Source organism: Sturnus vulgaris, chromosome 20 (genome assembly GCF_052056855.1).
Source record: "Sturnus vulgaris isolate bStuVul1 chromosome 20, bStuVul1.hap1, whole genome shotgun sequence".
In the NCBI taxonomy this organism is placed as follows: domain Eukaryota; kingdom Metazoa; phylum Chordata; class Aves; order Passeriformes; family Sturnidae; genus Sturnus; species Sturnus vulgaris.
Genome location: NC_142262.1, coordinates 5,883,300 through 5,898,486, shown reverse-complemented (window position 1 = coordinate 5,898,486; position 15,187 = coordinate 5,883,300). Strand labels below are relative to the sequence as shown.

The window sequence follows — 15,187 nt, the reverse complement described above, 5'->3', positions numbered from 1 at the left end:
CCATAGGAAAAGCCCTCAGTGATGCCAGCAACAGGACATTTTCTCCCCAACAGTACAAAATTGGTCAGTTTTAAAAGACAATTGGGAACTTCCTTGTGTAGGAACAATCCTGTTCAATTTTCTTCTCAATCCTGCTTTTGATTCTTGAGGGTTTTTATCTGTATGGTTGCACCATGCCCTCCCCTCCACAAGTAAAAAATGTCCCTCTGTCCAAGCAAGAGGACTGAGTGTTACTGAAACAGCTGTAGTAGATGGATTTTAATTTTACTTTAGGTGTATGTTGTCTTAGATCCATACATATAGTGTGGTCTCCTTCACTATCTCCATGAAGCTACAGGTGCTTTTCTGAAAAAAATCCCTGGGATATTTACCTGGGTTCCCATGGCTGTGGGGAATATGAACCTGCCTTTTTTCCATCCTGTCTTATTTTGTACCTGACAGCAAAGAAGCTCCCAACTGCTAATCTTAAAACTCAAGAACTGAAAGGAGAATTAAAAAGGAATTTACTGCCTAGTACTGCTGTCTAGTCCTCAAGTACATGGCGTGGTTAGTAGCATTTGTATCATGAAACTTCAGCTTGAGCAAAAACCTGTGACAAGTGACTCTGTGATCATAAACTGACTCCTATAGGTGCTGGCTTTGTGCCAGGCCTGTTTGATGCCATAAAATAAGCCTCTAAAGATCCTTTTACTGCTAGAAAAGAAAGTTCAGCGTCCTGCCCAGTGTCCTTCACTTATGTAGAGAACTGGTGGGGTGTGCTTTGTAAAAGACAAAAATGCCATTTCTGGTTTTTAACTGTATGGTTCATGCAGAACTGTAAATGCTTGTCCCTCAGCCTTATCTCTGAGCAGTGCTGCTGCAATGAAGAATGTTGTAGCCTCCTACCCTTCCCAGGTGGGGGAAAGGTTGTTCTGTAATCATGAGGAAGAACTGAGTTGTGCAGCATCCAGCTCCGGTAAGGGTGACACTGTTCCTTTGGGATGGAAATGGGTGATGGTGCTCTGAAGTGCCCATTTGAAACTGGCAGTCTTCTGGAGGCCTGGAGCTGTACTTGCTGGTGTTTATGCTCTAAAATTACTATCAGAGTTGTTCTCAAAGAGTTTATTAACAGGGACCAAGCAGAGGAGATGGACAGCAGGTAGAAATGGGAGGTGAGATATGGAGAGGCTGAGATGAAGCTTGTACTGTAACTAAGACTGAGCCCTGGTTGATTTTAGTGTTGCAGTTCACATCCACTCTCATTCCTGGAAGGAGGCAGTGTGGTAGAGCCAAGAGAAAGACATCCTTTTTTATTTCTTTCCTTTCCTTTTTTTCCTTTTATTTATTTTATTCCCCAGGCTGTGCAAGTGAAAGTCCCTGGCAGGGTATTGACCAGACCTAAGGGCAAAAGAAGGGCAGGAAGAGTCTACTTTGCATTTTAATTCCCACTAACTATTTGTTCTATGGGGGAAACCATTCCCATTTTAATGTACCACAGGGAAGCATTGTTACTTTCAGTTATTCACTTCCCTATCTTCCCTCCTGGATGTGCACCTTCCTAGCCAGCTGTCCAGTTTGAGTGTCAATCTTCCATAACATGCAAAGCAGTGATAACTGATAAGGAAGCACTGATAAGGTTTGTGTTAGCCTTGGGTAGGGTGTGAATGATGTCAGCCCAATGGCCTTCACCTTCCAGCAGATAAAGGTTGAGTTTGTGTTTCCTGTGCTTTTCACCATTCTTTTGGAGCTGTAGAAATTTAGAGAGAAGCATGTATCAATGTATCCATTTAAAGCAGAGAGCTGCTTAACACTGCAGAGATGCTCTAAATCTTCCCTAGGGTTTGGATGCTCTCTGTTGCTGTTTGAGGAACATTACTGCAGCATCAGTGATGCCTCAAGATACTAGCTTTTATATTTTTCAGATCCTGTACTGCATTAGTCTATAACTCTGAACTCCATATAGAGTGTTAGTGAGCTCTCTTCACATTTTGGTCAGACAAAACAATCCTTGGCCTGAGAACCAAGGTCACCATCACAGCCTCAGGGCCTGAAAAGTAAAAACCAAACTGAACTGGGGGGGAGTAAACTGAGGGAATGTGACTTCATCACCTGAAGCTGTAATTGGAGAATTAACCCCTGATATATAAATAGACCAAACTTATTTCTGTCTGAAAAACTCGTGGCCATTGTCCACCGTGGGTGTAGCCTCTGGAAGGCTTTGCACTGCCCAAGGTGTATCTGTTGAAGACCTTTAATAAATCCCCACTTTATTCTCTTAACTCTGTCTAGCCTCTGCTCTAGGTAGCCACTCCAAAGCATCATCAGCAATTATTTTTACTGCTGGGTAAACCCAGTGTGAGACAGCTTTATTTCAAGCTTCTATAGTGGAGTAGGAGTTGGTTTAGACTTAAACTCAAGACCAAAACTCTAGCTGGTCTTTTTCAGCCAGTTTCTTTAATATCATCTGGGGATTCTGGGAAAGGGACAGGCAGGAATTTCCCTGTCTCTGTTTTGTAGCCAAGTTCTAGGCTTTCTGTTTGTTCATTAAATGCTGTCATGGATGATGTGCAGGAAGCCCAAGATACATGGCACTGAACTTTTATTTCTTTTAAAGGCATTATCAGTTTCAAGGAAAGCTTTTTCAATAGCAATGTTCTTTTCCAGTGGGGAGAACGTAATAGAAAGTACGAAGTATTAGAGCAGATTTAATGCTGCTCAGAGCTTCCCTTGTTGAATACCTTCCCTTAACTGAAGATCATATATTTAAAACTAGTCATTTAAATGCAAGCCCTGCTGCCCAGATGGCCCTTAATACAAGAATTGTGTTTATTCAAAGACAGTGGTGTGAAGGGTGTGAGTGAAAGCTGTGGCAAGGGCCCCTGTCAATGATATCCTTAACTGATCAGGAGAAAGCCCCATTAATTTGTAAATTTTAGACTCCAAGAGACCCTTTTCTGCTGTGAAGCTGTAACAAGCATCTCTAATATTTCCCCATGGGTGTTTGCACTGTATTTTAGTACTAGAGGATTAAGTAAACTGTGCCCAGGGAGTTCAGTGTAGTGGTCTGGTGATCTCTGCAGTGCTGTATCTCACCAGCAGAGCCTCCTGCATCCGAGGATCCTGCATCCAAGGGAATGCTGCTGCATTTGGCAGTCAGGAGAGGCCACAGAGCCTGGGGAGTCTGGATTAGTAACACATCACAGGTTACTGACCTCAGCACTTGCTGGTGGGTGAGTGGGGTGACAGCAGCGCTGGCTGGGATGGACCTGCTGGCTCTTGTGATTTCCCTGAGTTTTGTGGAGAAAACTGTGTTTCCCACCATTTGCTGCTGAGTATTTCCCTCGAGAGGGGGACGTGGCTGGTCACAGAGTGGGCTGTCACTGAGGGGCAGAGCTGTGATGTCCAGGGAAGGGGAGCAGCTCTCAGGAGAGCACAGAGCCAGGAGCCAAGGGACAGGGCTGCACCCCAGCATCAGTGTCAGACCTCCTGCAGCAGCAAAGGAAACCTCACACCCAGACACTCCACGGTGGATATTTTCACCCTCAACCAGACAGGGCACAAGAAATATTTCAACTTGCTCTGTTTCCCAGGACAGAGTTCAGAAAGGCAAAACCAGATTAGAGCAGGAGCCTTGAAGACAGGAGGCAGGAGCTGGTGTGTCCCTCCAGCCGTTGCTTCTTGTGTTTGTTCTCCAGGGTGGAGTTCTGTAACTTTACTGCTGCATTGTTGAAGGGTATTTAGCAATATGTAATAAAGTTGGCTTGGTAGGAGAGATTGTATCGAGCCTTTGTGTCGTATTCTGACTCAAAATGAGTTGTTTAGGGTTGGAGTGGATGTTGGAACACACACTGTCAGTGTGGTGATTGATAAAGCCATAAAGTGAAACTTCCAGCTCCATGAAGACAGATCCTGCTGGATAAAAAACACAACTTGAGGGCTCTCTGATTTAAAAGTAATAATAATAATAATTCATTATAGAGTCCCTGCTACATGAAACATATCATCATCCATAGTTTAACCCCAGCCAGCAGCTGCTCACTAATCCCTTCCACTTCCCTGCTAGATGAGACTTGGAAAAAAGGTAAATCTCATGGGCTGAGGCAAGAACAGTTTAATATTTGAAATAGAATATAATTATACTAACATAATTGTAATGCAAAGAGAGACAACAAAAAAAAGAGAGAGAGAAAGCAATGTATCAGCTACTAGGGAGAAAATAAATAAAAGTGTATTTTAAAAAATAAATATTTAAGAACTCTATCCCAGTACACATTATACATATATATATATATATACATACATATATATATGGAGCAACATTTGTCCACTCCAGTCTGGTGTCAGGGAGAGCAAGTTGCTTGTACAGAATTCAACTAAAGTGTTTTAGGCATTGTGTCTACTAACAGGGACCCCTCTCCTATTCAGGATGGGAACAGTCTGCTCTCAGAGCAGAAGCAGATCCCTACAGAAACAGATCTTTTCAAGGAAAGTTTAATTTATCTGATGCAGAAAGGAATTGAATCTGGGAAAACATCACCAAGAAGCCAGTAGTCAGTCCTGTTACTTTGGCCTTAGGTCTCTCCTTCAGTCCATATCCCTGTTCCCATGTGCCATGGAAGTAGTGGGCTCTTGTTGGCCATCATATGGATACTGTTTCCTGTAGTTTCACATAATTTTGGAAAGGTTCCACTTTTATTCTCAAGGATAATTCTACCAAATCTCAAAATCTTGCTCTTTTTTTTTTTTTTAGGACAGAATTTTTGTTTCCTGGCCAGCTGCATTTTTACATTCAGAAGTGCAAAGCCTTTGCCTTGTTTAAATAAGAGTAAATGAAAACCTTCCAATGGCTTGGCAGCCCTGCAGTCTGTGTCTTGGATACAATAGGCAGCTTGTGTTCAGTTCAGAAGTTAATGGACATCTGGGGCAGTTTCTTGGTTGCTGTCAGACAGCTATTCATGGACATTTGGTCTTATAGGAAAGGTTTAAATTTTAAACGGGGGGGCAGGGTTTCTCTCAATATCTTTCCCTTTAAACAGAGTCTTTGTTTTATTCTGTGCTTCACTTATTGCCATTCTTCATCTGCTTTGCTTTTCCAGGATTCTTTCCAATGAGCAAAAGGAACACAAATGCAAACATACTCAAGACACTGCTAAACCACATGTAATTTGAAGAGGAAATTAGTATTTTGTTGGATAAATGAGAGTAGATAAGCTCCTACTTGGGAAATAAAGAGCTCCAAACCTCCAAACTTTTACAGGGCATCTCCTGCCCCAGGCAGGGTAGCTGCTGGAGGAGCTTATTATGTTAAGGATGCTGAAATATTTTGATGATGAGCCAAAAAATGGGTGCTCTTTAGATGTTATCATTCATTCTGGTGCCAGAGACCTGCTCACTGGAGAAAAACACCGAAATAGTTTGAATGTGGGGCCGGAGTTTTGTTTTGCTTTGTTTTGATCTTGTGTTTGAAATGCTGTGTAATTGCCCCTGTGTTGTTGATTTATGGCTGAAGGTTGCCTGAGGCCTGGACAAACCTGTTGAGATAATTGGGGCTGGTTTTATTCTGCTGGCCCATGCTGAGTGCCTGAGTGCCTCTAAAAAAAGCCATTTCTTGGCTGGAGAGGCACCAGGTGCTCAAAGGGTGCAGTTCAGATGTGGAGCTGGTGGATTTGTGCCAGCCTTCACCCCTGCCACAGCTGAAGCAATAAATGACAAATGTGTCACAGTTCAGCCAAACTGTCCTGCACCCAGCCAAGGCTTTGTAGCCTCATTAAACTTAACGAGCTCGTTCCCGTGTTTGTGGGCAGGTACAGAGATGCACATGGCTACTGACAGATCATTAATGGCATGGGAAGATTCTCTGCTGACTGTGGCTCTCCTAAAATCAACCACTGCTTTCAGCATTCAATCTCTTCAGTGTTGGTAAACAAAGGAAGGACTGGAAATACTTAGAGGAATTGATTTGCAGAGCAGTCTGTCACAAGGGATAAGAAGTGGCTCCGTGTAACTGAAACACTTCTGCAGAAAGCTCACACCCAAAGATAATGAAATAAATAGTTGTAGTGCAGAGATAAGGTGTATTTGAACCAGAGATATCTTAGTTTGATCATGATCTTGTTAATGACAGTACAACAAAGTCATTTTACATTCCCTGCAATTAGGAATTTATCTACTACATGTAAGATGACACATCAGATGGCAAAATCCAAGTTGTGCATTTCCAGGAGGTTTGATTAAAACTAAGTTCCCCTTCACTGTGCTGGAAGTTCTGTTTTAGTCTGAACTTGTGTAACTGTGTTTGCATGAGGTGCATTCAAGTCTTTAGGTACAAGTTCATATGTGGCTTGTGGTGTCCAGGATCAACAGCTGCAAAGCATTCCTTGAAATGTTTCCAAGAAAACCTGATTCCTACCTGAATGTTCAGTACATTCCTTTTGCCTTTGTTTAGAATAGGGAAGTAATTAAAGTTGGAAGCATATGAGTAAGAAGGACAAAGTGTTAGTCATAAATGGAGGGGATTTTCCCAGGTCAGCATAAGGTTGGTCTAAATCTGATCCTTTTGTCCACGGCTGGACATTCTTGCTGGATGAGTTCTCAGGTAGAGGATTTCTCCTCAAGTGCTTTGTTCAGCAGAGATGCTCCAGGCTGGGAATGCCTGAGGAACGTGGTGTCATCAGCACCTGTAACTAAGCCTTAGCAAAGACAGAAATAAAAGGGGATTGTCTGCTACAAAATGTATGTCCAGCTCTGAAATACAGTAGGGCAGAAATCTTTCTGTTTTAGGTTTTGCCCTATTTATAACTGTACTTAGCCCTTTCACTAGAGCAGATTTACCATAAGTGCTTGGGGTAAGTATTTTGGGAAAGCTCTTACCCAGGCCATGTGCTAACTCCATCAGGATCTGATCACAACTTCATTCAAGCAGATATTCCAGTTTGGCAGCACTTCTGCCTCTCTGTTAGTAAATGTGCCTTGTGCTTCTTCCAGGATTCAAACCTCACAATACACACGGATAACCCAGACCTAACACCATGTTTCCAGAACACCATCCTGGCGTGGATCCCCAGCATTTACCTGTGGAGTGCTTTGCCCTTTTACCTTCCCTACCTGAGGCGCAGCAAGCGAGGCTACATCGTGCTGTCCGTGCTGAGCAGGTTCAAAACGGTGAGAGCTCTTTGCAGTGCCCCACATTCCACTTCATTTTTTTATTACTTCAGCATCCAGGGAAGTGCTGCAGTAGGGTTTAAACTGATTTCCCTCTGATTTATCCTATTGAAGAGCTTGCTCATAGGAACAAACAGCCTGCACACAGATCTCTGAGGAAGGAAATCCATCCTAGGAGCCCACCTTTCTGGGTAGAGGGAAGATTGCTCTGCCTTGAGCAGTCTCCCTTTGTGAGCCAAAGCTGTGCTGCTTCACCCTTAATAAATGTTTAAACCAGTGAAAGCCGTAAAACAAAGATGTTAAGGTAGGTCTGGTGGGAATTGTATCTCTTTATGAAAATAAGCATGAGAAGAGTTTCTTCAAGCCACTCTCCCCACGCAATAGCAACGTGATCTCATCTGCACCTTGTGCTTAAAAGGTTCCAGCAGCCCCTCAGATCTGTGAGTGGCTGGGTCTGAGAAAAGCGAGAAAGTCGCTTTCCAAAGGCCAGTAAATAATTCAGGTTATTCTTGGAGAAAAACACCAGGCTTCTGCTTCAGGGAATGTCTGCCTTTACTCTGGATGCTGCCTGCGTTTCCAATCAAAACTAAATAGGGGGAAAATCCAGGAAAATACATTAGTCTTTCTACTGTTTGTGATTGCAAATCCCTCAGAAAGCAGTGAGATGAGATCCTTGGTTTGAGTGCAGTGGGACAGTTCATCAGCCTGCAGCTGATCAGTGCTCTGACTGTGTTTACACAGCTTTGTTTTTCTGCGAATTTGTGAATCAGAATGGGGTTGTTTTTAGCTCTCTGACCACTCCTGGAGAGGAGTTTGCCAAATGCTGTTTCTGTTTGCCTCCTCTCAGCTGTTTGGTGTCCTGCTGTGGTGTGTGAGCTGGGCAGATCTCTTCTACTCCTTCCACGAGCTCCTGCAGAACAGAACCCCTCCACCAGTGTATTTTGTAACTCCCCTGTTCGTTGGCATCACTGTGGTTCGTAGCTGTTTCTGTTCATTATGACCTGTATTAATAACTTTTTCTTAGATAGATGAAGGATGAAGAGCCTCTATGCCTTCATTGCCTTGTCTGGACCTCTTTTAGCTGAATTATTAATATTTGTATCACTGAAGCAAATTTTGCTACCAATAAGGCCAGAGTCACAAATCCCTCTCTCTCAAGTAGATTCAGCTTTGTAAACTAAAATATTTATAATGGAGAGATTGTTCTGCCTTCCAACCTGCTTTCACCTGTTTCTCCAGGCTTGTGATCCAGGTCTGGAGAGAATTTGAATAGGATTTTGCCTAAATAGTGAGATAAAATAGAGCATGGCTTGTGCATTGTTCAGTATGGTATTGGACTTTGTAAAACTCCGTTATCTGGTGGCTGTTCCTCCATTAAAAAAAACAAGTTGGCTTTGATTAGGATGACAAACAGGCTTGTGGCTGTTGTAGGAAAAATAAAGCAGTAACATTTTCCCATTAAGTTTTTTAATTGCCTTGGTAATTTTTTTTTAAATCTCATTTTCTAGACAAGTCATGATGATCCATCTAGGTTGGAGAAATGGCAGCTCCTACATTTGTTTAAAATATTTGTAGCTAAATTTAATTGTTCCCAGCCCTACGTGCAAAGATTTAGAAATTGAATTCTGAAGCTGAGACTCTGAAAACACCAGAACAAATTATTTCACAGTTATTTGCTGCTCTTCTTAGATGATGGAGGTTTTGCCATTGCCTTCTGTGAAGTCGTGATGGGGGCTCCTTTCAGAGAGGTCCTGCTGTTCTGGTGTCCTTCCAGTAAATGGTGGCTCTAAGAGAGTGCAGAGAGGGGGAGCACTGGGATGTTCATGTGTTCCTGTGTTTTCTTTTACAGCTCTTAGCCACGCTGCTTATCCAGTACGAAAGGCTGAGAGGAATTCAGTCCTCTGGAGTGCTCATTATCTTCTGGTTTTTGTCTGTGCTTTGTGCTCTGGGGCCCTTCAGGTCAAAGATCATGGCTACAACAGCCCAGGTAACAAGCCATCCTTGTTAGCACTTGAGCAGTAGGAAATGTAGCATCCACACGTGTGTGAGAAGAATGAATCACCCGAGTCTGGAGTCAGATCTGAGCCCAGGTTTTGCCAGAGAGAGAGAGAGGAGTTTGGTTCTGTTGTCTTGACTCAGACTTGTGTAACTAGGAGGGAACTGGATGTCTCAGGCAATGTCAGAAATCAGATTTTGCTTAGCCCAGGGCTATCCTGGTACCAGAGAGCAATACCAACACTGTGTATATGTGAACAGACTCCTGTCTTTTTTTGTCTCTTTTCCTTTTGCAGCCCTTTGCATAAATGGGGATGGGTGGTAATCAGAGAGGACACATTTTAGTACGTAAAGTTCCTTTTTTACTTAGGCAGCTTGGCCACATTAGACAGCTCCCTGGGCTTTCTTGTGTCAGTGCCTGATGTGCTGAGGACAGCATTTTGACTCCACTGGGGCTGGAAATAGAGAGAAAGTTGAAGGGAGAGGAAAGAAACCAGGGCTGTCATGATTCCTGTTTGAAAACAGAGCAGGTTCTCCCACGGTAGGAAACTTGCTGAGTTTTTCACAGAAACAAATTTCACTAAGTAGGGCAAGGCAGATTGCTCCAGTGATTAGATCATCAAAGCCTGGGAAAGAAGGAGAGTGGTTGGAAAACATTAAGATGATTGCTTCTCTTCAGTGAAATCAGTGTTGATTCTGTTTGGTGATTTCTTGTTTTCATTCTTGCTTCTTTGTAATATTAGCAGCATTATCCTGTTAGCAAGGATTTTCCTGTAGCAGGCTGTTGTAAATATTCCAGCAGAGATTGAATTAAACCTTAACTGAGAGCCTGGGCAGAACTTGGTCAGATAATAGCTGCAATCTAGTGAGACCATTTCAAACACCACTTAGGGGCAGCTTTAATAAGTGAAAATATTGGACTAACAATGTTTGAATCCCTAATCATCTTGAAATTGTGGGTGCAGAGCCTTAGAACAAGTCTGGGTAACATTTCTCCTCCTGTGACTGCTCAGAACCAAATATTCCTTCTCTTGCCCTTAAGGTTTAAACAGTTTAAATGCACAGTGAGAACATTCACAATGAGAACGTTCAGAATGGCATTAGGGCATGAAAGAGCTGCATAAAGGACATACCCTCACAGCAAGAAGTTTTAGGTAAATTGCAGACTCACGATTAGGAAAGGAAATATCTCTAGAGCAGATGGAACTCTTATTATGCAATGCAGTGGTTTTTTTTCTGCAGCTTCTTCTGAAAGTATTTAGCACTCACTGCTTGTCAGTGACAAGATATTAAAGTAAAAGGATGTTCTCTGATCTGGGTTGACAATTCCTGTGCTTAAGACATGATAGAGGTGATTTAAAAGGATGTTATGTAGACCTGATTCCAGGGGGTGTCTGCATGCAGTGAAGATGTATAAGCACTTTGAACTTGACATGATTTAATGAAAAGCTTGGAAATAAGCATGTTCTGAGGCACTTATCAGAGTACAAGCATACTTTTGTGAGATAATTCCTGCTGGGAACTGCTTTGCAGTATTCAACTGTAGAGGAAGAAAGGAATTGCCAAAAGAAGCAGTGAAAAAAAGGAGAGAGAGTATGGGGAGCTTGGAAGTACAATAAAACAATCATTTACAGTGTTTCTTTTCCCTCTAGGGCCATGTAAATGAAAGGTTCAGGTTTACCACATTTTACATCTACTTTGCTTTGATAATCATTGAGTTCATACTTTCATGTTTTAAAGAGAAGCCTCCGTTTTTTTCCCCTGTTAATACAGATGCTGTAAGTATTTTTCTCTTTGCTTTAATTGGATTTTACAGACTATATGGTGTTTTGAGAGTACTTGGCATTGAAAGCAGCCTTGGATTTTCATAGAGATGGCATTACTTAGTGACCCTCTTACAAAACACTGGGTATGGAGAGTAATGCTGGGGTTTGGAGTCTTTTTCCATTATCTGTGTCATCAGAAATGGCTTGAAGCTGTGTAGTGAAAGCAGCTCTCCTGCTTGCTGCTTCACAGCAGTGTAAATTATATTTATGAGCACTGAAGTGTAATAATAATTATTTCAAGAGAGTTTTTTGAGGATATGGTGCTCTACTTGCTTAACATTCATCTCGAGTTAGTGAAAGTCCATGAGGTTTGTCTTAATAAATGAGTTCTATATGTGTTGAGAACAGATATGGAAAAAAAATTAATAACAGAAGATATTAGAGGTGTCACAGGTTAAATTTCTTCTCCAATTCAAAAATAGTCCCTATAATTGGATTTATGCTTGAACCAAGCTGAGAGAGAAGTTGAGCTCATGTCCTAAAATGAACATCTCAGAAACTGTGGAATGACATTTCACATTATAGGTGTGATTTAAAGGCAGTATATGAAGCCATTCTTAGATATAAAAGGACTTCAGTGTGACATGGGAAATGAAAGAAATCAATTTTATGTCTCATTAGGACATAGATACATACATGTAATATACCATATAAGAAGCCAAAAATTATCAAAATAGACTGTTGTCATATTAAAGTAATTATAAATGTCTTGCTTTATTTATTTTCGGTTTTTTCCCCCCATAAATTCATTATAGAATCCATGTCCAGAGTTAAATTCAGGGTTCCTGTCAAGATTGACATTTTGGTGGTTTACAAGGTGAGTTTTCTCTTCAAGCTGTTGGGCAGCTGACAAACCCCAAACCTGCTTGTGATCTGTGTTGCACAGAGTGAGCAGTACAGAGATTTTCCTGCTGGGAGTAGCTGATGTTGGATGCTCTTTCATCCACACTGCTGTCAGCACTTGGAGCCTTTTTAGAAACACATAGCCCAAACCCTTTTCTCTGCACAGTATGGCAGTGTCATGACAAATAGGATGTGCAGCCTGGCTGTGCTCAGCACCTGCAGGAATATAACCTGAGCTGAGATCCAGCTCCGTGCTCCACAAGATAAACTGTGGCAGCCTTTCACCCACATGAGGGTGCATTTTATTTCCTGTTGAGGTTCATGGGTGAATGATCCTTACAAGGACATTTTCTGTGCAAAAGGGAAGGGCTGTGTGTATCAATGATTGCCACGAGCTGAGGCCACAGACAAAAGATATGTGTATCAAAGATGCAAATTTGGGATTGGGCCTGCTGCTCCATGGTTAAGAAGTGGAACAGCTACCAAAGGTTGTGTTAAGACCCAGTTTTTTTCACAGTGGTTGAGATCTTCATTCTTCCACCCATGTAACTTTATTGTCCTGGTAACAGCCCTATAAAGTTCTTTTTAGTGAGAGGATGAGAACTTTCTAAACTTCCAGAATGTTCAGCTTCCCCAGTAAGATTCTTGGCAGCTAGGATGTTTGTATCCCTTGACAAAATTCCCCTTACAGCTGAGGAACTGTAGTTGTCAGGAAAATCTGATCTTTAACTCCAGTGAGCTCCACTTTTGCATTTTGTTCACCTCTGACAGTTATTCCAGACCGACTTTATTATTTTCACTTCTAAAGCTTCACTGTTTCCATTTAACACCACAATTTCATCCAAATGCTTCTAGTAGTTGGTTTTTATTGTTCTTTTTTTTTTCTGATGTGGTGTTTTCAATAAAATGCATATAATTAGAAATACATCATGTCCTTTCCTTAATTACAAACATCAATAAAAAGAACAAAGGGTGATAATTATTCTCCCATCTCCCTTTCTGTGGAGTATCTTCTTGCTTTTGTTAGCTTAATAGTCCTAGAGTTACTGGCAATTCTCTAAGTACTGTTTCCCATGCTGAATTGGACTGTTTTTCTCCATATGTGCAGCATGGCAATTCAAGGGTACAAAAGGCCTCTCGAAGACAAGGATTTGTGGTCGCTGAACAAAGAAGACACTTCAAATTCTATCGTGCAACAACTGAGTAAAGAGTGGGACAGAGAGAAAGCAGAGTGCAAACAGTAAGTGCACGAACAAGTCTGCAAACTTGAGAGGTTGAGTCCTTTCAACACTCACAAGTTGCTCATCCATGAAAATGAGCCAGCTAAAAATGCACCCACCACTTCAACCTTTCTGTTCTTCACTCATTATTAGTCAAACTTTCTTATTTTAATGTGTCTGGGCAGAGGCAAGCAGGAGCCCTGTGGGGCCCGTGTGCCACCAACACACTTTTTAGGTGCCTAAAATCTGCATGGGCAGGTGGTGTCACTTCCCATGTGGGGAAGGGGCTGGAGATGTGTGAAGTGAGGCTGTTGAGTTGGTTGAGTTGTAGAAAATGAACAACTTTTCACCACCGAGCTGGCAGCTGTCTGACTGCATCGTTGCATCCCTCCCAGGCATGTTGGAGCACAGCTTCTGGGCACAGAAACCAAAAGGAATTTCTCATCATCTCCATCATGAGTTTTGTAGGTTTTTTTAAGGCATTATTTTTAGCCTTAAGGCTCTCAGCAGTGAGCAAGTCTTCACTTCCCAGTAGTAAAGATAAGGAACTCAAAACATGTGAAAGGCAGGAGGGGAAGATACATCCCACTCTATTGCTGAGACCCTGCTGCTGTTGCCTTGAAAACTGGCAGCAAAATTGTCCTGGTGTCTTATGGAAATGGGATAAGGGTCAGAACTTGCATACAGTTATACCCCTGCTTGAGAGGATTTCCTTCTTATTGCATGTTCTGCCCTAATCTAATCTTTAAAAATTACCTATTGTGCAACTCTTATTTCCTTCTCCCACTGTTTGGTGTCCAAAATGTTTCCAAGTAAATAGATTTGAAAATGGTGTGTTTCAAATTAAAAATGTCAATAAGGAGGAGGCCTCTGCTTCCATTTCCTTTCATTGTGGAGATTTCTTCTTCATGTGGATGCTTTCCTCTGTTCTCTTTTGTGCATGTCTTTGCCAAATTGGAAAGACCCTATTATTTGATAATATTAGGAGAGAATTGTAATTTTCTTGGCAAGGCTAAATATGATGTGGAGAATTCCACTTTGCAGCTAAAATTTGAAATATTTCCAGCACTAACACCAGCAGCTGTCCACTAGTGCTCTGCATGGATGTGTTATGGTTCTACTATTTGGCTTTTTTTTAAATTTTTCATTGTCTTAATGTCTCTATTTTTATAGTGTCGAATAATGTGCATTGTCTGGGTTCTGGTCTTTTTGCACAGGCAGAAATCTTACTCCCTCAGGGTGTTTTACAGTAAGAGCTCAGCCTCGTGCAGGAGTGTATGGGGTCCAAGAAGACTTTTACTGGGAAACCAGAAACTGTGCCTGGAGTTTTGTCAGGGGATTCATTGCATTTTGGAAACTATTCCCATAAACTGGGGCCAGCTGGCAATGAATTTAGCCATAAATTATGAGTCATATTTAGCTCAGGTAAAATTTTGTGGCAACTGTATTAATGATTCTAAGATGGGGAAAAGAGCAAAAACAAAGGAAATCACTGTACTCCAAATTGCTGGGTTTCGTGGAACTCTAAAAGCTCTGCTTATTCTTCAATTATAAGTAGATATTCTCTATTCCTTCCTGTCAAATAACATTAGTGGTAGTTGCTTGTGAGACATTGTAAATACTTTTTTTTTTCCTTTTAACTCTCATTAAATTTGCTCTGAGCAAGCTTTTATGACATTAAAATGCTGTGTCAATTTGTACACATGTTGAAAGTGTGATGAAAAGTATTTGTAGTGTACATAGCAGTAATTTATTTTTAAAAACTTAATCAGTTGCAGGTCTGACATGGCTAAAGCTTTAAACTTATTTTGTAGTAATGATTATCACATTTCTGTTGTTCCCAAACCTTTTTTGCTTCACAGCTGTCTTGTGAGTTACTGTTAAATAATCGCTAAAAATTCATTTGTTTCTAGTGAGTTGCAGGAGAGATCAGATGGATTTAAAATGTTTCTATGGATAATAAAGCACACAGAGTATTTTTCCTTTGCTTTGCTCTCTTTGCTTATGTGGCTGAAATTTCTACTCATTCACTTTATTGATAAGTGCAGTTTCTTCTGAGAAAGTTAGGGCTGTGCTGGTTGGAGAAGAGAGAGCTGGAATGCATTTGCCCTCATTTTCAGTTAGCTTCTCATTTTAGAGACTGTCCTTATGAAGACACATTGA

At 41.5% G+C, this 15,187-nt stretch overlaps 1 protein-coding gene across 1 annotated transcript in view; it reads left to right on the top strand.

The window, feature by feature from the left end:
- ABCC3 (ATP binding cassette subfamily C member 3) overlaps nt 1-15,187 on the top strand; it is a 47,226-nt gene that overhangs the window by 5,579 nt on the left and 26,460 nt on the right. The window contains exons 2-7 of the mRNA XM_014878179.2: nt 6,964-7,140; nt 7,988-8,113; nt 8,990-9,127; nt 10,788-10,913; nt 11,717-11,778; nt 12,913-13,044. Coding sequence (XP_014733665.1) covers nt 6,964-7,140; nt 7,988-8,113; nt 8,990-9,127; nt 10,788-10,913; nt 11,717-11,778; nt 12,913-13,044 — 761 coding nt within the window. The remainder of the gene's footprint in view (nt 1-6,963; nt 7,141-7,987; nt 8,114-8,989; nt 9,128-10,787; nt 10,914-11,716; nt 11,779-12,912; nt 13,045-15,187) is intronic.